At 42.4% G+C, this 23,811-nt stretch overlaps 2 protein-coding genes and 1 long non-coding RNA gene across 5 annotated transcripts in view; 1 reads left to right on the forward strand and 2 right to left on the reverse strand.

Annotated features, from left to right (window-relative positions):
* LOC132471079 (basic-leucine zipper transcription factor A-like) overlaps positions 1–8,594 on the reverse strand; it is a 102,175-nt gene extending 93,581 nt beyond the window's left edge. Inside the window, exon 1 of one of the 3 annotated variants that reach the window (XM_060070097.1) lies at positions 8,035–8,594. The gene's annotated coding sequence lies outside the window, so the exon portion shown is untranslated. The remainder of the gene's footprint in view (positions 1–8,034) is intronic. The other 2 variants (XM_060070095.1, XM_060070098.1) reach the window with 2 other exon arrangements.
* Positions 8,595–15,612: 7,018 nt separating this feature from the next.
* On the reverse strand, positions 15,613–23,628 carry LOC132470589 (eukaryotic translation initiation factor 4E type 3-like). The gene is made up of 7 exons (XM_060069317.1): positions 23,305–23,628; positions 22,590–22,662; positions 20,684–20,778; positions 20,396–20,456; positions 18,493–18,559; positions 18,037–18,192; positions 15,613–16,701 (listed from the first exon to the last, which is right to left on the reverse strand). The coding sequence occupies exons 1-7, from the start codon at positions 23,487–23,489 to the stop codon at positions 16,655–16,657; spliced, it is 684 nt and encodes a 227-aa protein (XP_059925300.1). The 5' UTR covers positions 23,490–23,628; the 3' UTR covers positions 15,613–16,654.
* LOC132470590 (uncharacterized) lies at positions 20,907–22,457 on the forward strand. Its single transcript, XR_009528672.1, has 2 exons — positions 20,907–21,641; positions 21,674–22,457. It is a non-coding gene; the product is annotated as an uncharacterized LOC132470590 (long non-coding RNA).
* Positions 23,629–23,811: the final 183 nt, after the last annotated feature.

The raw sequence follows: 23,811 nt of genomic DNA on the forward strand, positions 1-23,811 counted from the left end.
TAGATAGCAGGAACATCATGGGGATGTACTTGGCATGCTTTGATGTAACTTGGCAGAGTCGCTTGCTACTATTACTCTTCTGCACTTCTTAAATAGTTCCTGCAGTCTGGACTTTCTGTACACAACTTTCATGTCTGGGAAACATGCTCCAGCATATTACCATCAAGGCTGGCTTAGTTCTTTTTTCATTTCAGTGAACTCAACCGTACTCGATAGTAGCGACACTACTCTAAGAGTACACAACAAAACTGTTAATAATCTAGCAAAACGATTGCTCAAACGAAAAGCTATAGATGCAAGATAGGAGAAACATAAGATGGCCTCTTCCAAAATAACAACAACTAATGATAGTTTCCCTCGTTTCCCTCGAGTCAGCATATACTGCAAATAGCCCAGTTGGCTCCACTTTCCGCATCAACACATTATTCCATCTTGGCCAGAGAAAGAGAAAAAAAAGTAGAAAAACAAATGAAGTGAGTGATACAAGCAGGAGAAAACAAAAGGAGAAACAACACCTGTGAAAATAAGCACCTCCAGCCGGGCGGTTGGGGAGCACCGCCCCACCCCTGTGTACATCACCGAGACGAAAAACAAACTCGCCTCCAAGGAGCTCCAGCGAAATGCAAGTCACACGCTCCAGCCAACACAGCCAAACAACAACAACAACAACAACATCAGCCATGACGTCGTCGGGGAGATCTACTGGGAGAGAGCGAGCTATCAAACAACAGCAGCTTTCGGAATCAACAAGGCTATGTGCAAGATGCAAACACGAGATATTGTAGGGGTGTGCTTGTAAAGGTAGACCAAAATAATCCCCCCCCCCCTTCATCCCCATCTTTTTCATCACGGAGGAGACAAAGCCTGTCCACCACCTTCGATGAATGACTTGGAACACACACACACACACACACACACACACACACACACACAGGTATGACTTCATCGCCACGGCAACACATTAGAAAGGGTGCCATGAATGAAGAGGTAATGAATTCTCCTGCTAAACCAAACTGTAAGTGGGCAAAGCAAAACTAAATCACTGCACAAACAAAGTAGGTGAATCAAAGTAACTGGCCTCAGAAACAAGCATGCAGGTACTGTTAAAAAAAAAAGTACAGCTGCCATTCCCGGAGAGACAGAGAGATACCCATGATACGTCTTAACTTCTACACCCTCCTTGATGAGCGCTAGAGAGCGAGAGACATTGAGCCAATTAGCTGTCGTCTGAGCTCTCCATTATGGAGGCTCCTGAAGGCGCTGCTGTGATCATGGCGGTAACCTGCACACTTTAATCTCTGCTTCAGTCTCATCAGCTCCACCACAGCTCCGCCGCACTACCGCTGCATTGCATCCTGGGTAATAATTACCGCTTGGCCAATTACCACCCAGCTGGTAAACATATATCAAATAAACAAGCAACAACGCGTCAATTAGGCGAGAGCCTTTCATACCGGGAGCTGAGAACGATGTTTTATGTGTAAACAGACTGATCGGGGTGAGACAGTAGACAACAAGGCGGTCGGTGGGAGGGGGGGGGGGGGGACGTTGGGCTTCAAAGCAGGCGTGCATCCACCCGACGCCTCTTCGCGTCTCCTCGTAACAGTTTAGTGAGTCATTGCAACACGTGCACATTTTCTCAGCAACTTCATAAAAACGCACATGCCTAATTATATAGTGGGGGGGGGGGGGGGAAAGGTGTTTTAATTGCTAATCAGGAAGCTACAAATAACACAGGGAGACAGGACGGCGATGTTCAAGTCACTTACGCGGGGAGGTGTGAACTGTGAATCACACGGGCCACGCCGTTGGGCGAAAGGCGCACCGGGGAATACTGGCGCTGTCGAGGTTTAGCGGAGTTCTGCCATAACAGTCCGTCAACAAAATTTGCATTGCTGCTCTTCCTTACCGCCCCCCCCCCCCCCGCCCCCTCACACACCTCCGATACTCCATGTCTCTGCCGCCTCTCTCTCTCTCTCTCTCACTCCCTCCCCCCTCCCCTCCTCCGTGCCGGGTGCTGGCGGGCTCAGATCAGGGCTCCTCTGGTGGCTTATCACAGAGCAGTCAGCGGGCCTCTAAGCCTCGAGAGGACATGCTACCCAGAAAAGAAGAAGTGGAAGACAACGTGATCAAAGCTCACGCAACTTTCTCAGCCACGGTGCTGATGGTGGTGGTGCTGGTGGTGGTGGTGGTGGTGGTGGGGGGGATGATGATGGAGAAGCTGGGCCCTGCCATGGGATGGGAGGTGGGTGGGTGGATTGGGGGTGCCGGAGATGTGAGGTGGTTTTCCTCTCTGACTCTCTCTCCCCCGCTCTACATGATTCTGGTTACTACTGAAATAAGCAGGTTTAAAGTGATGCCTTTAATGCTTGGGGGGGGGGGGGGGGGGGGGGGGGGGGGGGGGTTAAGCTTGATACCTCGTTTTAGTGGATTTTCTGTTGTTGTCACTCTTCAGCGCAGATACATTTTAGAGTTTGGGAAGGGGGTTAAAAAAGACAGTGACTAAAGTAAATGTTATTTGAAACACAGACCGTCTATGGGCTTACGGTCGAGAGATCACCGTGAGTGAGGAGTGACTGTATGAGTGCTTCACTGCGCGTGACGTCTAGCAGAACCTTTGGTTGATAAGAAGTTGTTGACTCAAAGTTGATTATTTGTAAAAGAAGAAAGTTCCAATAAACTGTAGTAATGCAGTAATGGTGAAGGTGACGCAGTAATGTTCCTGGCCTCTTGAGGAAGGACAAAACAGGAAAAATAAATCTAAAAAAGAGACGATGCATTAGGAAAAACATAGCGTTTGCTCCCCTAGTAACCAGACATTATCCACATCGGACTTTAGAACCGAACAATAACAAACCTGCTGTGTTCATGCAAACACCAGTCTGTCCATAATCCTTGTGGGGATTGTCTCTAAAAGCAGAGGAAAGGGCCAAGGCCACGCAGCGATCATAAACACAGAAAGACCCAACACACAAACAAAGTAGACAGCTGATAGAGACAGGTGCTGGGCTCTCTCTGGCAGCCCAACACCGCTCACAGCGTCTGCCGGGGCCCCTGAAGTCTGCCTGGAAATATTTGTAGCTTACCTGCCACATACTCCGAAAGAGATAGTCATCTGTGGAGCAGGTGTTACGTTGCACAACGCCTTAGGGCTCTTCTTTGGATGTATGGGCAACTCAGAAAAACAGAAAGGCCTCGAGTTGGAATTTAGTAACCCAAAGAAAAGTAGCATGTAGAATCATAGTTAATGCATTTGAAGATACAAATGGTTAGAGATAGAAAGAGCCAGCCTGATAAAGGACGACAAAGGGCTTAAACTGGCTACTAAGCAGAGCCACAGTCATCAACCACCACGTAAGCACAATGGGGGGGGGGGGGGGGGGGGGGAGGAACAGTTGAATATCTTGTATACCGTACGCACGAGTAGACCAAGGAAATGAGAAGGGCTGGTTGATGTAGAAGTGACACTGTGCACTGAAGGATGAGGCAATCCCCAGCATGTCACTGATAGAGAGAGAGAGACAGTCAGAGACAAACAGATAGAGATTGAGACACGGACAGATATAGATAAGAGGTGGCGATACAGACAGATAGAAAGAGATGGAGATAGGCAGACAGATGGATAGAGATGGAGATACAGATGGACAGAGATTAAGATAGAAATGGAGATAGAGAGTGAGAAAGAATGTATGGGAACTGCAAACTGAAAATAGAACTAAGAAATAATACATAAACATGCATAAATAACTGCAGTAGATCTGGATATAATTAAGTGAAACTTCTGTAATAACTAATATAACAGTTCTCATTTTGATTATCCTCGGTTGAGGACTATTATGGCAAAAGAGCAAAGGAAGGGCAAGGTAGAGCGGTTGAATTTGGATTTTCAAAGAACCACATATGCATATAAATACATACACTGTACTATATCGATGAGGTAAGGAGGCTTGAAATGTCATAGAATTCTCAAAATGGTTATACCATCTCTCCAAAGATGACACACACACAGCTCTGAGAACCGAAATACTAAATTAACTGCTAGGAAGGCATGAAAGGAAGGTTACATTTTTTCAATAACTTTTCATTATTGCTATATGGCTTTAACAATGGGCAGAAGTCTGAATCCGTTTTTACATCATTCAAATGTCAGGAAGTCAGAAAATCATTCAGTGGAATCATATGTTGCAAAAGCATCAACATTGAATATCTTATCTGAACTATTTAATTACATTCGCAAGAGCCGTATTACAGGAATGTAAGCATCAAATATTGTACGGTGAATAGGGTTTTTGAGAGACAACTGTTTTTGTATATAGTGTACAGAATGTAACCAGACTATAACTTCAAGATTATTGCACCTTAAAATAGGTGTACATAACAGACATTAAATCAAAGTGAAATAGCAACAACAAAATAGGGAGGGAAGAAATGAAAATAAAGAAGTCGTGATAGTTTATAGACATTTTTTTAAATCATATTGGCAATATAGTATTGCTTGATTTGTCCTTCGCTGTGAGTATTTTCAATGCACTGAAGCTCATCATAACTCTGTCCCCCCCCACACACACACACACACACACACACACACACACACACACACACACACACACACACACACACACACACACACACACACACACACACACACACACACACACACACACACACACACACACACACACACACACACAAAAAGAGGACAGTAATTAATGGCCCACAAGAGCTTATAGCCGTCCTGAACTGTCTCCTTTGGTCTCCATGGCAACCTGAGGCACACCTGAAGCTGTCCTGCCTCCTGACCAATAGAGCGGCATCTCCAGCGTGGAGCGCACAGCCAGTGCATGGGCCAGGCGCGGGGTCTGTCAGCTACCAGGTCACACCACAGGCAGCGGAGCCCACTAACCTTTCCCCTGGAAATATTGTTCTGGTTTCTCCCCCCTAAAAAATCGAACGACTAACACGGTGGCATCATGTTCACAACACCAACTACACTGTTCCTCTCAATATTGCTGCTGCTCGAAACAAATAATAACAGAAAGCTATTCCTTTGATTGTCCGTCACTTATCACACTCGTTTGGGAAACACGACTAGAAAATGGTAGATGGTGCAGAGGAAATATACCCAAAGGAAGACCGCACATTAGTGCAGCGCGAGTCCAAAAGCAGCAACACAGCAACAAACACCCACTCATTCCCACACTGTGCGACGGAAATAAGTGCCCTTATCGTTGGACGGCGGGCCGAGGGTGCTCGGCAGGCTCGCTGCGCGGCGCCAACCGACGCTACCGGGCGCTTCAGCAGGGCTTCACAAATACTGAGCAGTCTGCTGAAAGAGAGGGCCGCCCCACTCAGGGGAGGACGGTGGGGGCGGTGTTTGTGTGTGTGGTGGTGGGGGGGGGGGGGGGGGGGGGGGGGGGGGAACTCCTCAGCCTGAATGCATGAGTGACTGATTACTTTCTCCCCCAATTTAGCCCAAAACTCTCCACACGGCGGAGCGGCCTGAGCACAGCCTGTCGAGGCCAAACTGCAAATAAAAGGGCTCTCCGAGAAACACCAAATCACAGATTGGACTTTAAAGGGGTTTGAGTCCTTAAACTGCATACTGTCCCCCCCTCTGCCCCCTTCAAATTCAAAGCGTTTTTATTTTGTCCCCCTGCACTGCTGTGTGTGTGTGTGTGTGTGTGTGTGTGTGTGTGTGTGTGTGTGTGTGTGTGTGTGTGTGTGTGTGTGTGTGTGTGTGTGTGTGTGTGTGTGTGTGTGTGTGTGTGTGTGTGTGTGTGTGTGTGTGATATCCAGGCAGTGATTTGACTTCTACACAGTATTTTCTACACGGTATTGAAAGATCCTAGAGCAAGAAGGAAACAAAATTAAAGAAAGGGAAAAAGGCAAGACCAGGTGGTCTGTGTACTCGTCCTGCCCAGCACGCACGGCTCAGTGAGGGGCCAAGATGCATCGAAAGTTCACCCCCTGCTTTAAAAAACCTGGCCCGAGTTTGCGAGGACCCATTTATGCATAAGTGAACACACAAACCCTACTGCCTGTTCAAATAGCCTTTACTTTCTCTCTCACTTTTTTTTCTTTCACTCATTCTGTCTCACTCTCGCTATATCTGTCTCTATCTTCCCCCCTCCCCCCCCCCCCCCCTCTCTCTCTCTCTCTCTCTCTGCCTCTTTTCCCCTCCCTCCCTCTCCCTCTCACTCCTCGCTATCTGTCTGTGTGTCCGTCTGTGTGTCTGTCTCTCTCCCCCCCCACCCTCGCTCACCCTCTCATGACAACAGCCCAGCAGCAGCACTGTTTGATCTACAGTGTTTTTCTTAATCTGGGTTGTCAAGGTTCGCTTGTTCGAGGCTGTTTACTTTACTTCTCCTACCAAAAGAGTGTTTTTTTCCCTTCCTTTCTCTCCCCCTTTCAGACAATGACTAATCCAAAGACCAAGAAAGAAGGAGTAGCGCCTATGGCCGTGGTTGCTGCAGCTGCACTGGGCTCATTGTACATGTCCACATTTTACACATGTTTAAACTTTAGTTGCACCTCCGGTCTGGCTGAAGTTGCATTTTATTGTCATTATTAATACAATAATTATTATTCTTGATAAAACAATGATAACTTGAAATAAGTTATTCAAGGGGTGTATCACCCTCAATTACAATTTTTGGATAATCTGTAGTGTTTGCTTCAGTATATAATAATTAAAAATAAGAATCGAGTATCGACTTTTATGAAACACAAAGGATACGTTGAAATAAAGATAAGAGATCACACATTAAATAGAAGGAATGTGCTAGTGTTTAATGGACTGACAATTATAAGTCAAGGTTAGTAGATGTAAAATAGTTGCAAAATAGAAAAATAACCATGAAAATGTTTTTTGCTTGAATTGAAGCCTGCTGTTTCATTTACATTTCAACAATGCAAAAGATAAAATCTTGTTTTATTGGAAAACATAAATTATATTTGTGTGTGTGTGTGTGTGTGTGTGTGTGTGTGTGTGTGTGTGTGTGTGTGTGTGTGTGTGTGTGTGTGTGTGTGTGTGTGTTGTTACTGAATAGAGAAATGCACATTTAAATGTACACATTTGCACTATAAATCGTCATTATGATTTCTGCATTTACTCTAGGCTACACTGTACTTTACCCTCCATATTAAGAAGTCTGCTGTCATTTGGAAAATCAAGACCAAGCAAGTAAAGTGATATGGTAGGTCGATGAAAAATGGCAATAAACTATTTTAAAAAATATGATTAGATAGAGCAAACAGGTTATATGTATGACGTACGTTGTTATTAAAACAGGATTTTACAGTACACAGTTTGCATAGTTTCATAGCAGAGCCAACCCGATAAGCCAGCCTGTTTTGTTTGTTTTTAAAACACAATTAAGAGAAGCATATATATATATATATATATATATATATATATATAAACAGATATACTGGAGAAAAAAGTGAAGCGATATTATTGTATTGGAGTTATATCTGTTGTAAGTGACATCTGCGAACTTTTAAAGTTGAGAAGAAATGCAACACGTGGGGAAAAGCCCCTTCAATGGTTTTGTTCACAAGAAATCACTGCACTCAAAACTTCCCTTTATCATGTAGTCACAAAGTTGTAAGCGCTTCACTAAATCAGGTAGCACCACAGAACTCCACTTTACAATAGCTGGCAACCACTTTATAATAAACTGAATGCATAAAGTATAAACATATTTTTTCACCCCGGGTCAGAAGTTAACACCAAAAAAATAAAGCGAACTTAGAAAAGTAGTAGAGAATGCGTGTCGGACAGTTTCAACGCTATCTCCTAACCTGACTATCTTGCAGCGGCAGCAGCGCCCAAACCATGGCATTAAAAACTAAACCACCAAACCCTCTGCTCATTTCACAGGTGTTATTTATTTGTTTATTTCACCAAATGCACATTTTCTACAAGCAGCATCAAACCGCACAAACTCCATGACTACATAGGTAGGCTGCGATGTAACAAGGCGAACATTATTATCTGTATTAGGATGATGATCATGATTATCGTTAACTTACCGTGATCGACAACGGTACTGTAGGTGCACGCGGAGGGAGGATATAATTCGCTAAGATAATGAGATGTGCAGCGTGCAACAACCACACTGTAAACACTAACAATATCACTCCGCCCGGGGACCTAACTTAAGTTCGACACTAAAAAAAGAGCTGCTGCCGTTGACGGGAGAGAGCGATGTTTCATGTGGGGAAAAGAAAAGCAGGGTTTGGACAGTGCATACTTCCTCGTAAAAGAGAACAGGGTTCCTTATAATTATGGCTATGACATTTTAAAAACGCGGCTTGAAAGAGAAGGAAAAAAAAACGCGGATTTGGATGTTGTTATTTTCTGATGTTCCAGGACCGTGACGTCACATCCACCTGCTGGGTAAACAAGGTTCACGTCGCAGATCCTTCTTCTTTACACACACACGCACACACTTTGTCAGAAAGTCGTTCGGTTGAAATCCCGTCCGTGTCCGTGAACGAATCCTTTACGTGGGGAAATGTAATTATGCGTTAGCTTTAGCCGTGAGTGAGACGGGAGCCGCAGATTGTCCGAAAGCTAAAATGTCGAGGATGACTAATTATCCTGCAAGTGAAGCAGTCTCACTATTCCTCCTATTCCTGCTTTATTTCAAAGTGCGGGGTTGTCGTTCCTCTGATTCCTGCGAATTTATGAAACGACTCAACATATTCATAAAGGATGTTTTATCCTCCAGTTGTAAGCACTTGCTAACTTTTAATGGGGTTCGTTTAACTTTTCAAGAAGACTGCAAGCAAGTCAGTATGCAGGTGTTAGAAGTTTTGATGCAATGATATTGTGTAAGATTTAGGTCGGATTCAATGCATCGTGATTCATGGGGCTTTGATATATACAAAGTCATCTTGCATAGTCCTGTCTCCTTTGCAACGTATATGCAAATGACCCCCAAGTTGTGCCTTCAGACAGAGAGGTATCACTGTCTGGAGACAGATGTCGGCTAAATAGTCAATTTATCGGCCCGTTGAAAAGCAACATTAAACTATCTGCAGGAAACAATACTTGAAGTCGTTTTGTCCTTGACAAAGGTCTCGAAACCACAGACTACTGTCGTTTATTATAAACGACTTAGCATTTATCATGGTTGTATCTACAGTGTACGTCGCAGAGGCCTCCTAGACCATCATTTTCCTTAGTATAGAGCGCCACCCTCTGACCACATAGGGTAATCATTTTGACGTATTTTGAGTAGTCTTATAATATTACTAAATAAGCCAGAACTAACTTAAATTGATAAAGAACAAATGACACTGAACTCTGTCATAGTAAATGCCATACTTTACACTTTCTTCGTCGTAAAACGATATGATAAGCTCATGCGTGCAGGTGATATTATTGTGTTGCTATGAAAACAAACCTAAGATAACCTAGAGAAGAAAATGCTGAGAACCGTTTTTTGGACTATCCTCAACTCTGACGAAATCTCCAGTATTCACGCAGATGCGAACAGCTCCAGGGCATTGAGAAGGATATAGTCATCTTATCCCTCAGTCATCCCTGCTCCCCAACCACACACCACTTGGGTGTTTTGCAATGACCCCAGGGCTGTGCCTGCAGAGCAACCGAAGCACAGCCATCAGCGCTTTAATTCCTGTCTTGTTTTTTTTACCAATGATCATGTTCCTTTATTCATGAACTGCCCTGCCCATCCTCTACACTAACACAGAAACTGACACATTTTTTAACAAGGCATATCACAATAACAATGTAGTTACACCATCTATTTGCACTGGATCGTTTTTGTCGGTTAGGGTTGTGGACTCCCAGCTGAAAAGATACTGGCTTCGATCCCCAGTGTCCACAGTCTGTAGGCATATTGAGCAAGATAAGTCAACCCATACCTGCTCTCCCTAACGACTGAAACTGAATAGAGTATGTATCTGAAATCAGGCCAGTTGCTTTGGATTAAGATCGCAAATGACTAAATATACAAATGTAAATGCCTTTGAGGGCTGATTTATTTGTTCTGGAACATAGTGTGCAGAAGCTTATTTGCATGATCTATTAGATTAGCAAAAGGGAACCCAACCCTCTTGCCAGTTCACAAACACATCTGAAACTCTAAATGTGGTGACATGAAAAACACGGGCCGCTTTTGAAAGTCATCATCGATGGGGAAAAGTGATTTGTCAAAGGCATTCACTCGTGTAGGAAAAATAAATAAAATCGAGCTTAGTTCGATTTTTTAAGCAGCACAATCGGTCACATCAATTGACACCTCGTGGGTTTGGGCTAGGAGACTGCGATGGCGTTGGGTTGATGTCACGCTGAGGCCTGCAATTGATACTGTGCACTTACTAATTAATTGGAGGATCGCTATCAGTTACATAACATGCTCTCCACATGTACTCCCACACACAACAAAGTCATTAGCTTTCTGCTAATTGGGTAATTGCGCAAATGAAGCGAGGCTCCTCTTGATTTCCAAAGGGGGGCGACTCCCACACAGTGATCTCCCATCACTCCTGGGGGCACACTGGGAACACTGGGAAAGAATATGAATGATGGAGGTTTGACTTCAACAAAAATCTATAAAGCAGAGTAATTCTGGAGAAGTTTGTCTTGTTCATCCACCTAGGATAATCAACTAAAAACAAGAACAGACAATCCATAACAAGCATTAAATGACTGTTGTAATCCACCACAATTGCTCTGATTTTCAATCCCTTAGTGATTGAACAATGCTATGCATCCTGAACAGAGGTATGTGAATGTTACACTATAGTTACATGGAAATATAAATGAAAATCTGTTTATATTTGTCTATATACCTTCTTTTTTTTTTTATATCAATATAATTCCAATGTTAAACATCCCATTCTTTATTGAACCCATGTGACTTGTAGTCACATTGTAAGTAACATGGTACCAAACCTGAGCAATAACCTGAGTGTGATCAAACCCTGGTGGTGGACTGGGGACAGGTGGAACCCTGGTGGTGGACTGGGGACAGGTGGAACCCTGGTGGTGGACTGGGGACAGGTGGAACCCTGGTGGTGGACTGGGGACAGGTGGAACCCTGGTGGTGGACTGGGGACAGGTGGAACCCTGGTGGTGGACTGGGGACAGGTTGAACCCTGGTGGTGGACTGGGGACAGGTGGAACCCAGGTGGTGGACTGGGGACAGGTGGAACCCTGGTGGTGGACTGGGGACAGGTGGAACCCTGGTGGTGGACTGGGGACAGGTGGAACCCTGGTGGTGGACTGGGGACAGGTGGAACCCAGGTGGTGGACTGGGGACAGGTGGAACCCTGGTGGTGGACTGGGGACAGCAGGAAGCTGATAACTCCTGTAACTCGTCAAGGAGGAAGAACCTAAGGAAGTCATTCTAGTTCCTGGGAGGAGTGCAGTAGAATAATAAACCCCACCGGTTAACAGAACAATGGAGCCATCTACAGGAAGACGGCAGAGTAGGCTTGTCTTCCTGCAGAGGCGCAGTAGTACTTTGGTTATACAGTATAGGCTACACTGAAGACGCTCTAAACCAACATAGTCATCTCTGTCATAGAGAGATGGGGGGAAACTAGCTTCAAGGCTTGGAAGTACAACAGGCGGAAAAGGCTGCTGATGAAAGACAGCTCTGTAGTACGTCTAGAGCGGTGTCATCTGGACAGAGCCCGACGACCAACACAGAGCTTGTACTCTGGAACCTAGTCATTAAACTGGTGTATACATCATGTGACAATTTGCCTCCAGCCCTTTTCCACCATGGTCATGATCTTTGCTATTGTTACCACCAACAAACATACTACATTGTGTTATGTATACGGTTCGATAATATAATATTGTGACATTGAACAATCAATTATACTTTTTTTTCCAGGCCTGCTTTATTTTTATAGAAGAAAATAGTGTATTGGCACCCATATTTCCCCTTGGAGGAAATTAAGTTCTAGTTTATTTTTATTGGTGCTCATGTGAATTATTACGTGTATTTTTTAAATCCAAGTGCAGTGATTGGCTACGGGTCCACAAAGTGTGACGAATCAGCTCAAAATGGTTATTGAAAATGGGAAAACTGCCAACTCACTGATTCATTAGATCTAATGAGATTGCTAAAGTGCCATACCAGAACATTATTATTTTTTCAGACAAACATAAGGAAAAACAAGAAGATCTTTACATTTAATTGGCTTTTATTTTGTATGTTTATGATCATCTTAACATCCTACTAAAATGCTACACTAAACCCATCAGTCAAAAGTGTTTTTCAAAAATAGTCCCCATTGGCATGATGCCTCTTGTAATGTAGACATTCTGAAACGACATACAGGCATTCATTGATTGGGAAAATGGCTTAATTTATAAAGTGAGCATACACTCAAAAAAATGACTTTTAGGCATTGTAATGTATACTTATTCAAAAGTAGTAATTCTTACAGTGTAATATCAAGTTTCAATAGGAACTAGAAAAAAACATGAAACTATACACAAAATATTCATGTAAGGAATGTTCTTGACTTGGAAGAGTATTTTTTACTAGATATTTACGCATACTATTAAATTATTTATTGTCACTGCACCAACACCTGAACATTCTAAGTAACTTTTATTCTGAAGAAACAGCGCATTGGATTTCGCGCATGCGCCATTTGACAACGTATGAACGTAAAGCCAGTGAAGCGCCAGAGAAGAAGCGGGAAGAAGGCTCTGAAGCTCTGAAGCAAGATCTCTGGATCGCAATTTTGCTGGATCGGGTCGAGAGACTCGAGACGAGTGAGTAATTGCCTTTCTGTTTTATATTTGTAATCGTAGAAGAGTTTGTGTACATTTTGATGGTTTGATTATAGTCTGCTTGACGCAATATACGTTAGTAATGTTGGTAGTGCCTGTAATATTCGTTTTTCGCCATCGCCATTTTGGTCTACCAGGCGAGACTAGCTTAACGTTTGTAGAGGTGAGTTGCATTACTGAAGAGTAAGCACAAGTTTAACTTAAAATGTCTTCTCTCAAAACGAAAACGAGTTGTTTTTATAGGGAAGTGTTTATGGTTGACTTCAAGTCGAAACTAATACCTTTTTGGCGCCATGTTTGACGATGACTTTCACTTGAACTAGTTAAGTTAGCGCTAGCCTGTATTTTCACTGAGGCCCACATTAACCTCCTCAATGTCGACTTAAACAGTGGCTCTTAATGTTACATTATCTTGGCATGATATTTATTTCACTCTTACATGTGAGTTCTGAGTTATATCAGACCGTTCAAATAGGGCCCTTAATGTGCCCCTGATGGTCAAAATTCAAAATCAACGGAGCCCTCAGGTGAATCTAGTCTTCGAACCTTTGGTGTGGAGGTGCGTCTTGTTTGTTGTTTTCAACCAATGAGCAGTATCTCCAGCAGAGTGAGTTTTGCCCTCCAGGCATGAAATCATTCCAATATATTGTGGTATCCCAACCTTCTGCTTAGAAATGTTTTGTTTAAAGCTCAGTCAACTAAATAGGAATTATCCTATTTAGTTGGCAATGAAGTCGATATGAATGATTGAAGAAATTCGGTTTGTTCCTCAATAGCATTGTCTTCTTTTCTTGTAAATTCTTTGCAGGAGGACAACCGCAGTGATGCTACTGAACACGTCCTCAAGATCATGGTCGTCCATGATGCTTCAGAAGAGGATCCAGTCGATGTCTCCATCATTCTTGAAGGCAGTGAGGTGTTGCATGGATGTGGAAACACCGCTAAAGCTTGTACATTATTGATGGGACTGTATGGGGACACATTAGTGCCATAATTCACTAATGTGATAAAAGATACATTCGGGCGTATTATATTATTCCACACGCGTAGATATTAACTGCGAGCGTGCAAATGATCTCTGCGCGCGCAAAACAGCCTCTCGCGTGCGCAAATTACCTCAGCGCGCGCAAAACAGCTTCCCGCGCGAGCAAATTACCTCAGCGCGCGCAAAACCTCTCGCGAAAGATGTTTTTACGCTCTCGCTCAAATTTAATTTTGGCACTATGGGGGAGGGAACCAAGGCAGGGCGGGCTTTCCTATGATTGGCCGTTTCTGAAGCGCGATATTTGATTGACAGCCCTCCTCAGCCTTCCTCTCATTCAATTCTGAATTGTACAGTAAATGGCTGAAACGATAGTTACGTATTGTAACTCCAGATTCTATGAGTATAGGCGCAGCCTTTTAAGTGTCGGCCTCACCTTTAAATAGCTGAAGAAAAGCTGTTTATTGGGAGCAGAACGTCCGCCGGCGCCCGGACTATATCTGCGAAATGCGGACGTCGTTGAGGCACGCCGCATGCGGACGTAATTGAGGCCCACACTGTTGGTGGTCGGGGATTACAAATTTTTCTGTGCTACGGCTCACGCCTAGGGATAACCCAATAGCGATAGCCTTAAAAGGCTGCGCCTATACTCATAGAATCTAGAGTTACAATAAGTAACTATCGTTTCAGCCATTTACTGTACAATTCAGAATTGAATGAGAGGAGGGCTGTCAATCAAATATCGCGCTTCAGAAACGGCCAATCATAGGAAAGCCCGCCCTGCCTTGGTTCCCTCCCCCATAGTGCCAAAATTTAATTTGAGCGAGAGCATAAAACCTTTTTCGCGAGAGGTTTTGCGCGCGCTGAGGTAATTTGCGCGCGTGAGAGGCTGTTTTGCGCGCGCAGAGATCATTTGCGCGCTCGCAGTTAATATCTACGCGTGTGGAATAATATAATACGCCCGAATGCATCTTTTATCACATTAGTGAATTATGGCACTAATGTGTCGCCATAGGACTGATCTATGCCCTCAACCTTATACCCATAACCTTTTTTTAATTTCTTTCTTGTTCATTCGTCTACTATGCATTGTATTTGATTATGTTTGTACAATCTTACAAAACACTGCTTTACTGTTCCCGTAGAGACGCATTGTTTTGAGAAACTGCAATCGGAAAAAAGATTTGACTATTCATCTTCATCCAGTCCTTGTTATCAATAAAATTGCTTCATTACAGTACCATATCTTGTTGTCTTTTCAAGTTTAATAATCTCAGTGCCTTATTTTTTGTTGATTTATTTGAAGTTCTGTATGTGGGGCTACTTTAAATAAATAACCCTTCAAGTTATTTGATTTCATACAATACAATCAGTGCTTTGAGCATTTAGCTATTTGCCATTTGGTAATATTTATCAAAAGAAACTAGGCAACATTTACGTAATTTTTGTGTGTAAAACCACTAAATACAACTGAGTAATAGAAACAGAAAAAGTATAGTAAAATCTACTTATTCAGTTCATAACACTAAATATTATAGACTAGTAAGATTTACTCACTATTTGGATGACCATGATGTTCCTGTATTGACATAATTAAGTAAAATATACTTAATATTTTCACAAATGTCAAGGTTAGCAGCAAGTACATTTTACTTGTTGCCGGCAATTAAGTTGTACTTGATTATTAAAGCATTGAAGTTACTTAGTTTTTTTTAGTGCAATTTCTTACAAAGATTTTTTTAAGTAAATTCAACAAGTTATTTTTTTGAGTGTATGCGCTCATTTAGTTTGCACATTATATGTAGAAAAAAGAACAGTACTTGGATGGACTGGACAGCGATTGGGTAATATCTCACAGGTGTTTAATATATATTCAAAATAGCTTTTGACATTGCTATGTTTACACTCAAATGGAAAAAGCATAAACATTACACATAATTTACCATATTTTAGCTTGATTCATCATTATCCACCATAGCTGAAAGAAACTATCAACGCAAAAAATGATTATTTTGCAAAATGTGCATTGTTAACACGCATCTGGCTGTACAAACAAGAAAATATTTGCGACAAAAAATTACCCTTGCTGGATTTACCGTTAAATTTACAAGAGAAAAACAATCAAATATTTGTGATGCATTTTGGGGCTACAAAGAGGTTGTGACATTTTCAAAACCACAACATGTTAAAAAAGATTATTATTGAACTAAGTATGTTTAGTAAGTCACATGATGCTAAAGTGGTTCATAAGAGAGCACTGCCATTCACGGCAGGTGTGTTTCAAACCCGGCATATAAATGTGCAACATGTAAACTAAATGCTTACTCAGACATGAGGTTTATTACAAGACTCATGAACTCTTCTGTAAACACACAGTGTATTCACCGCATGTCGATAATCGAGATATCAACATTCAGCTTTGCTAAATACTTCCCTAAAAAGCAATAAAACTAACTGAGGTCCCAAAAAAAGTGCTTTGGACACCAACAACATCAACTGGCTTAAAGAACATGAAGAGAAGACCCTAAAGTCCAGTCAACGTATCTACAAAAGATAAAATAGTTTGACCACTGCCGATAAGCCTAAGGAGAGCTACTTCCATGAGGTCTGTGCAGACCATATTGGTGGCAGTAAAGCAAAGAAACAAAAACCTAAAAAACAAGGCAGTAGCTTCAACAAGGTCAACCGGACATGGTCAAAGTTGATCAAATACGTTATGTTCCGATAAAATGTATAAAAATATATTGATAACTGTTCCTTGATTGATGCAAATCATTGTTGAGTTGTGTTGTGGAGATGGCAGTATGTCAAGGGGGGTGTAAAGTTCAGATCTTTATCTTTTCTTAAAAGGACAAAAGCTTAAGACGCAGCTGCATCGGAATCTAGTGTCTTGAACGTCCTCCTTCAAAAGCGTGATGTTCCTGATGAGCTGAAAAAAATAATAACAATTGTACACATTTGCTCAATTATCAAATTTCAATAACGTAATAAAGTAGATTTAAGAATTTCCATAACATATTTAATCTAGTGTTTCTAGTCCTAAAATCCACCTTAGTAGGACTTCACACACTCAATAATATACCTTATCATAGAGTGCTTCAAGGCAGATAAAAACTATTGTCGCAAAGATTAAAAAATATGTCTTGTGATAACCACACACATTGACTGAGTCTGTGACATGTATGAAAAAGTTAATGGGGTCAAAAGCTAAATAACTCCCAACATATCCCACGGACACTGCCAAGACTTTATCCAAAATTAACTCTCTGATACATCATATCATCATAATTAAAGTCATTTCAGAGCTTAGGGCTACAGGTTGTTATCAAATAGTCAGTGAAGCCCTTTGACATTTTAACTACAATCACGGGCAAAATTGACCCGCTTCATTTCTAAGCTTATAAAAAGAGTGGAATTCCTTTCTGCATAAGACCACACAAAAAGGCAATTTTATGAGTACTATGTAACCTTAAATCTCTTATGAAACAAACATCCATTGCCTCTTTACTCAAGATACTCGAGAGATTAAAGAGGAACATGGACACAAACAGGCTTTACAATTATTGCATTCGATTTCCCTCCCAACAGCCAAATTCCTCCTTGACACATCATTGACCCCGAGCCAAACGTTAACATGTCAGCAAGGGCTGCGGCCGGAGCTGTTCCCCACCCGTCTACACAGACAACTGCACTCTAGTCTGCAAGTGTTACCCACTTCAAATAAACGTACAAAAGGAGATAGAAATTAATTTCACCCCATTCCACTGCCAAAATGGCCAGTCTGGTTGAGGGTTACCCCAAGGGGGTAGAATGTATCTAAAGACACACAATAATGCATGACATTGTTACATTATTTAAAAAGAAACACTGCAAAAACAATTGTTGGATGTAGATAGACTTCCAAAATGTTTGACATTGGACAGATAGGAAAATATATAAAACTAGGTCAAGGCATGCCAGGGCATGCCTCTGTGCTGCTTTCCATAAACTAATCACTCTATAACTACTGGGACTCAGCATAGCTGAAGATATGTGAAGACCCAACAGGTCTACCAAGGCATTTAACCCTGGAAGGGTTTGAGAAGATTAAAGCCTATTATTCAGCATGGTTTTCACTTTCATTATCTGAATGTTATTAAGATGATAAAAAGACAATGTAACAGACACACAAAGGGTGTATGAGATATCTCATAGTAGCATCATGACATGGAAAACATTATGGTATACAAGTAATTTATATACACTGGACCGTTTCCATACTTACATTTATAAAACACAGCCTTAAAGGATATTTGAGGGAGAAGTTCGTAGATCTTCGCCAAGATGCTAGCTTCTTGAGCAAGAGGGGCATTTCCGTTCCACACCTGCACCACGTCTTCTCGATCACGCACACTCACGCTCACGCCAATGACCTCGTCCGCTGTCCAGTGGAAAAATGGAAACACAAATTAATTTTATATGAATCATAGAATTAATATGGCTCCATATCCAATGTGAAAATGCAATCGATTGATATGATAGTTAAAGTTAATGTTTTGTGGGAAACTAAAATCATCAGGTGTCTATTCATATCACTAAAAAGCATTGTGATTTCATGAGCGTGCACCTGCAATAAGCATTGTAATAATCCACGGAAGCATCCTCCTTTTTAGCATAATTCAGGTTCAATGACCTCTGACGGTAGCAAACATGATGAGCCGCGGCCTTGAAGCCAACTCACCAGAGGCACAGTAGTCAGCAAACTGCTCCCCGATTGTAGCCAGCAACAGCTCCTTCCACACCACCGCCTAACGACAAGTAACAAGCCCGAGGCCTCAGTTAGTGGCCCCAGGGGGTAGAAGGCCCTCAACAGAGGGGTCCAGGCTGCGGGGAGGATCATTGGGATAAGCCTCCCAGAGATCTCTACAGTCTCCCCCTCCCGCTGCCGGGTGAACAACATCCTACAGGACCAGTTCCAACCAGCACACCATCTCTTCCAGCAACTGCCCTGCTGCACGAACAACCTGCCTCCCGCACCCCTCACCCCACCCCAACCCCTCGGTCACATAACTCCAGCTATAACTCCCAGTCGATAATTGTGAACCGGACTGCATTGTTGCAATTGTTGCTGTACACTATTTTCCATCTATTACAGGACTGCAACCCCACCACCCCCTCATCCGATACACTCTCACATGACAATAACTATGGACTGGACTTTAGAGCCCGACCGATATATCGGCAGGCCGATATTATCGGCCGATATTAGGCATTTTTCAAACTATTCGGTATCGGCATTATAATGGCCGATAAATGAATATAAAAAAAAGAAGAAAAAAGTTTGTCCACCAGAGGGCGCTCTAACGCCCCAAACCCGCTGATTCAGGCAGAGTGAATGACGGAGATCGACGGAGATCATTGGTGTTCATAGCTGTGTTCGAAATCATTCCCTATCACGGATATAGTGCACTATATAGGGGGCTCGCCATTTTGCAGTGGTGTTCGAATTCTCAGTGGTTAATTTCATGCACTAAAATTTGAGTGTACATACGATGTTCCCTACTTGTTACTCCGTATACCACAATGCAATGCGGTAGTGTTCTTCCGGAGGAGAAGAAGAAGCTGAATAACCGCGAAAACATACATTTAATGATGGAGTCTCCGGCTTTCGTTTAGAGATGTCAACAATTTAATTGGGAGTTAACATAGAAAATGTAATATTCAAAATTAATAAAAAAAACTTGATGAAGGAAATGTTGCATTCAACATCAATACAAGCTCCAGCTTTCCTCGGGATTGCCCGGTTTGTTTACATGATGTGGGAGCATCTGTCTGCGTCACACAAATACCCGGCGCATTTACTGACGCAAATGACGCTTAGAAATGTTCAGCGTAGTGTCCGAATTCCCTATATAGTGCACTATATCATAAACACTATATAGGGAATAGTGAGGGAGTGAATAGGGAATGATTTCCAACACAGCTCATGTGTGCAAGTGTGTTCATGGTAAGTTGGCAACTGTCACAAGACATACATTGCTTGAATAACAATTAAAAGAACATCCCCATCAATTCTCATGACTACCATGTCCAGTTTTGCTGTTGTTACGTGTTAGTTGAGAGTGAAAAGGATTTAAAGGATAACTACAAATAACCAATGTTAGGGAAATCTGTTTGTTTTGTTGCGCGTTTCTGGATTTTTTTTTTTTATATATATCGGCATATCGGATTTTTTAATCACAAAATATTCGTATCGGTATCGGCCTTAAAAATCCTATATCGGTCGGGCTCTACTGGACTTGCATCGCTGCATTCTCATTCTCTTTCCTCTCACACATTGGAGCTATAACTGGACTGTTGACAATTCAACTGTACTAGCACTATTGCACTTTTGGGTTATTGTTATTATTATTTGTTATTCATATATTTATGTACCATAGCATATGGCAGATCTATCTTCATAGTGGGTAATGTATGCTATCAGGTACTTCAATGCCAGTGGTGGTGGTGATGATCTAAACATAATTTTTTTGTTAACTCTGTTGAACAAGGAAGGACAATAAATAAATCTAATCTAATCTTATCTAGTGTAGTTTCAACCCCGCATTAGACATGGTCAATGTTGTGTGCGAGCCAACACTTACCGTACTGTCTTTCGGCACTTTCATCTTCCAAACACCTCCTTTGGCGTTGCTCTCCTCTTCCCTGTAAAATAAAAAGCACAACATAAATGAATGATGCAGTTACCCCGAGCATGTAAACCTCAACAACAAGGCTTCTTCAACCTCTTCATCTCGGGTATGGTGTTCTGTGGATTGTCAGGACCGCGACCCACCTCACACTGGATTTGGACCCGTTTTGGGTCCCGACCCATCATTTAGGAGCTGCTCTACAGTAGCACAATAAAAATGCTGATTGGGGGAGACACCTACCACAGCGGCCTCCTCTCTCCACGCATCAGGTGGTAGCTACATCTCAACGGCAACGCTGTGACCTGGGGAATGTTGTTGTACACACTCCAGAATGTCTGGAATGATGGAATGAAGAAAAAAAGAGAGAGAGAGAGAGAGAGAGAGAGTCAACACACTATAATTGGGATTGAACCTACTATAAGGCTGTTATAACCAAATATATTTTGCATAAGACACTTTTATAAAAACGTTAGTTTATTGTAGGGCTGGGCGATTTTTTCGGTTTAATCGATTAATTTGCATTTTTTCTTTCCTACGGTTTGTGAAATGGCTGAACCGAAAAATCGCGATTTAAAAACAGTTCTAGACTCTTCCGATTTGTTTTGCTGAATAGACTCTGTAGTAGCCTCCTCTCTCACTTTCCAGAACGCGCGCAAAACTCAGCCTACTGCAATCACATTCACCTCGCCCCCGACAGACTTGGGGGAGAGCCGGGTCGATTGAAACACTTTTCAGTTAAACGTCTTTTGCAAAGATGACGTTATGTATACAAATAATTTGTGATCAACAACTCACATGTGTGTTCTCTTAGTTACAAGCAGTGGTGTAGTCTACGTGATACGCAGGTATACGCCGTATACCCACTAGGAACGCACCAGGATTTGCGTATACCCACTTAAAAATGTGCACGGATACGTATCAATCGTCTTGTGACAGATCTTTCACTTCTGTGTTTATTTTTCGGAAATATCGGTTGGTATAATAACTGCAATAAAATACTTTAAGCAGGGGAAGTTATCTCCTACATTCACCATTCATAAAATTCCCGCTGTGCGCTCGCGCTCTGCCGTCTCTGTTACGAAGCGCGAAGCTGCCCCTGCATCTCTGCACGTTAGTTGGCGGGCCGAGCCCCTCCTTCTCGCGTGTGTGTGTGCGTGCGTGCGTGCGTGCGTGCGTGCGTGCGTGCGTGTGTGTGTGTGTGTGTGTGTGTGTGTGTGTGTGTGTGTCCAGTCCTCCCATATTAATGTGTAAACCACATAATAAGTAGTCAACAGAAGACAATGTTTTAATCCCACTTTATATCTCCTCGTTACTTTTAGATGAGAACCCCTGGCCAGCCTTTCAGACTGGGTGTCAGGCTAGGGAATTTAAAAACAGGCATCCTTGGTTAGAGTGGAGGGAAAAAAAGTTATAGGTAAATGTCAGCCAACATACAGTTGGTATACACAATTGAAATTCATAATGTTAATCACTATGCAAATGAGAGTATAGCTAATTCATGGTAATTTTTAAGGTGCAGTAATTTCACACTTTTACACAATTAAATTACTGTATGGTATGTTAGATAACAACAGTAAGAGCTCAAATTAGAGCAATTGAAAGAGTGAAACATTAGTCTCCTGTCATCTCCTTCTCATGCACTGGTTAGCCATGGATGTAAACAGTTCATTCAATTATTCTGAGTAGATTTTGTCCTTGTTTAGCATGTGCTATTGCTACTATAGATATACAAAGGACAACTTGTCATTTTTGTGTTCTATTTGTTCATACTGTTATTAAAACTGATAAACCTACTCAGCTTTCCATGATTGTTGATAATCGTTATACTCTTAAATCAGCGGGTTGTAGACCCCTGCGTTGGTGAGTGTGGTGCGACACCCCATAAGCGCCACACACGTACATGGGTTTCAATGGAATTTGTTTAGAGAAAAACAGAAAAAAAAAATCGAGGTTTAAATCGAAAATCGTCCATTAGTTAGAAAAAATCGAGATTTTATTTTTAGGCCAAATCGCCCAGCCCTAGTTTATTGTTATCAGTGTGACAAAACATACTTAAGACATATGAAAATGCCCACTTCCAACAATATATTGCAGCAGTCCCGTTCCTCATTAGATGATAAAATATCTGTGTTGGCAAAAATCTTACCTGAACAGTTTTAACTGTATATATCTTTTTGAGATTTGATGCACATTCTGCAGCAGTGGTCCCTGGTAACGACCTGAAATAATAAAATATTAAGGGTTGAAAATGTATTTATGTTCCATAGAGAAACAATTTGGAAAATAATTGAATTCATGAATTGAACACCTGGTTTACCTATCTTGAAGAATGTTTTTTAATTGTCCAGCACACACACACACACACACACACACACACACACACACACACACACACACACACACACACACACACACACACACACACACACACACACACACACGGACCATTTAATCATCGCTTCCTGATGTCCGCCTCTGTTGTTACATAGTTGAATTACACTCGGACCAACCGGTCAGCCCTTGGTGGGTCGTGAAAATCAATGACACAAATCCGCGAATAACAGAGACCCCCTGGACGCCAAGTTAAAATGCGCGTCAGAGATCAGATATTTCCCTCGGTTATAACAATTATCCGGCGAAGCAAAAACTTTCCAGACTCGTCAGCAAGCATTGGATGGAAGGTCATCACTAAACCAAGAAAGCAAGCCCCCGCTATGTCCGACCGAGGCCTGCGATAGTACGGCCTCAACTGTTGTCTTTCCACTCCCCCCACCTCCCTGGTTTTTGTTGTCAACTCAGTGAGATCAAAATGCACCACTTTGTGAAAGTGAAAACACTTGTTTTTTTTAAACGTGACCCACCTGTCAAGCCAAAACGTCCAGGGGGAGTGCAGAGGCAACGCCGTGGCGTCTTCGCGGTGGTTCTTTGTGATTTTTTCCAATTCTTTCTCGTCGATGTCAATGTTGTTTTCCGATGACGTCGTCGTCTGATCGCTGCACAGCCCATCTCGGTCCAAATGCACATCTGAGCACGCAGGAAGTGCCATGTCCGTGTGTCAGAACTACAAAATCTCTTATAATCGTGGTGTGAAGCTTGTGATCAAAAACGCCCGGTTTGGTTCTACCAGCCCTAAAAACACACGACCGCTCTTCCGCCCCCAAAGTGATGATGACGTCCTGCGTCACCATCAAAACAAACGGGCCGCAGCAGAACTCTGTTTCCCAACATGATCCTCTTGTTTGTTCAGCGCAATCACGGTAAGTCATTTTAAAGCAGCGCAGTGACTAAAATCGAGATTAAAGTGATCGTCTTCGTCCGTTCTAAAAGTTGCATAGCTTCTAACGAAACGCGTCTCCGAATGAATAGGT

Source organism: Gadus macrocephalus, chromosome 13, assembly GCF_031168955.1.
Source record: "Gadus macrocephalus chromosome 13, ASM3116895v1".
In the NCBI taxonomy this organism is placed as follows: domain Eukaryota; kingdom Metazoa; phylum Chordata; class Actinopteri; order Gadiformes; family Gadidae; genus Gadus; species Gadus macrocephalus.

Bases quoted from the DNA above. Each gene is read 5' to 3' on its own strand.
- LOC132470589 (XM_060069317.1), bottom strand. From the start codon at position 23,489: ATGGCACTTCCTGCGTGCTCAGATGTGCATTTGGACCGAGATGGGCTG. The intron at 22,663-23,304 runs GTGGGTCACGTT...TTATTATTTCAG, and splicing joins TGGACGTTTTGGCTTGACAG to GTCGTTACCAGGGACCACTG. The intron at 18,193-18,492 runs GTGAGTTGGCTT...TCCACTGGACAG, and splicing joins TGCTGACTACTGTGCCTCTG to CGGACGAGGTCATTGGCGTG.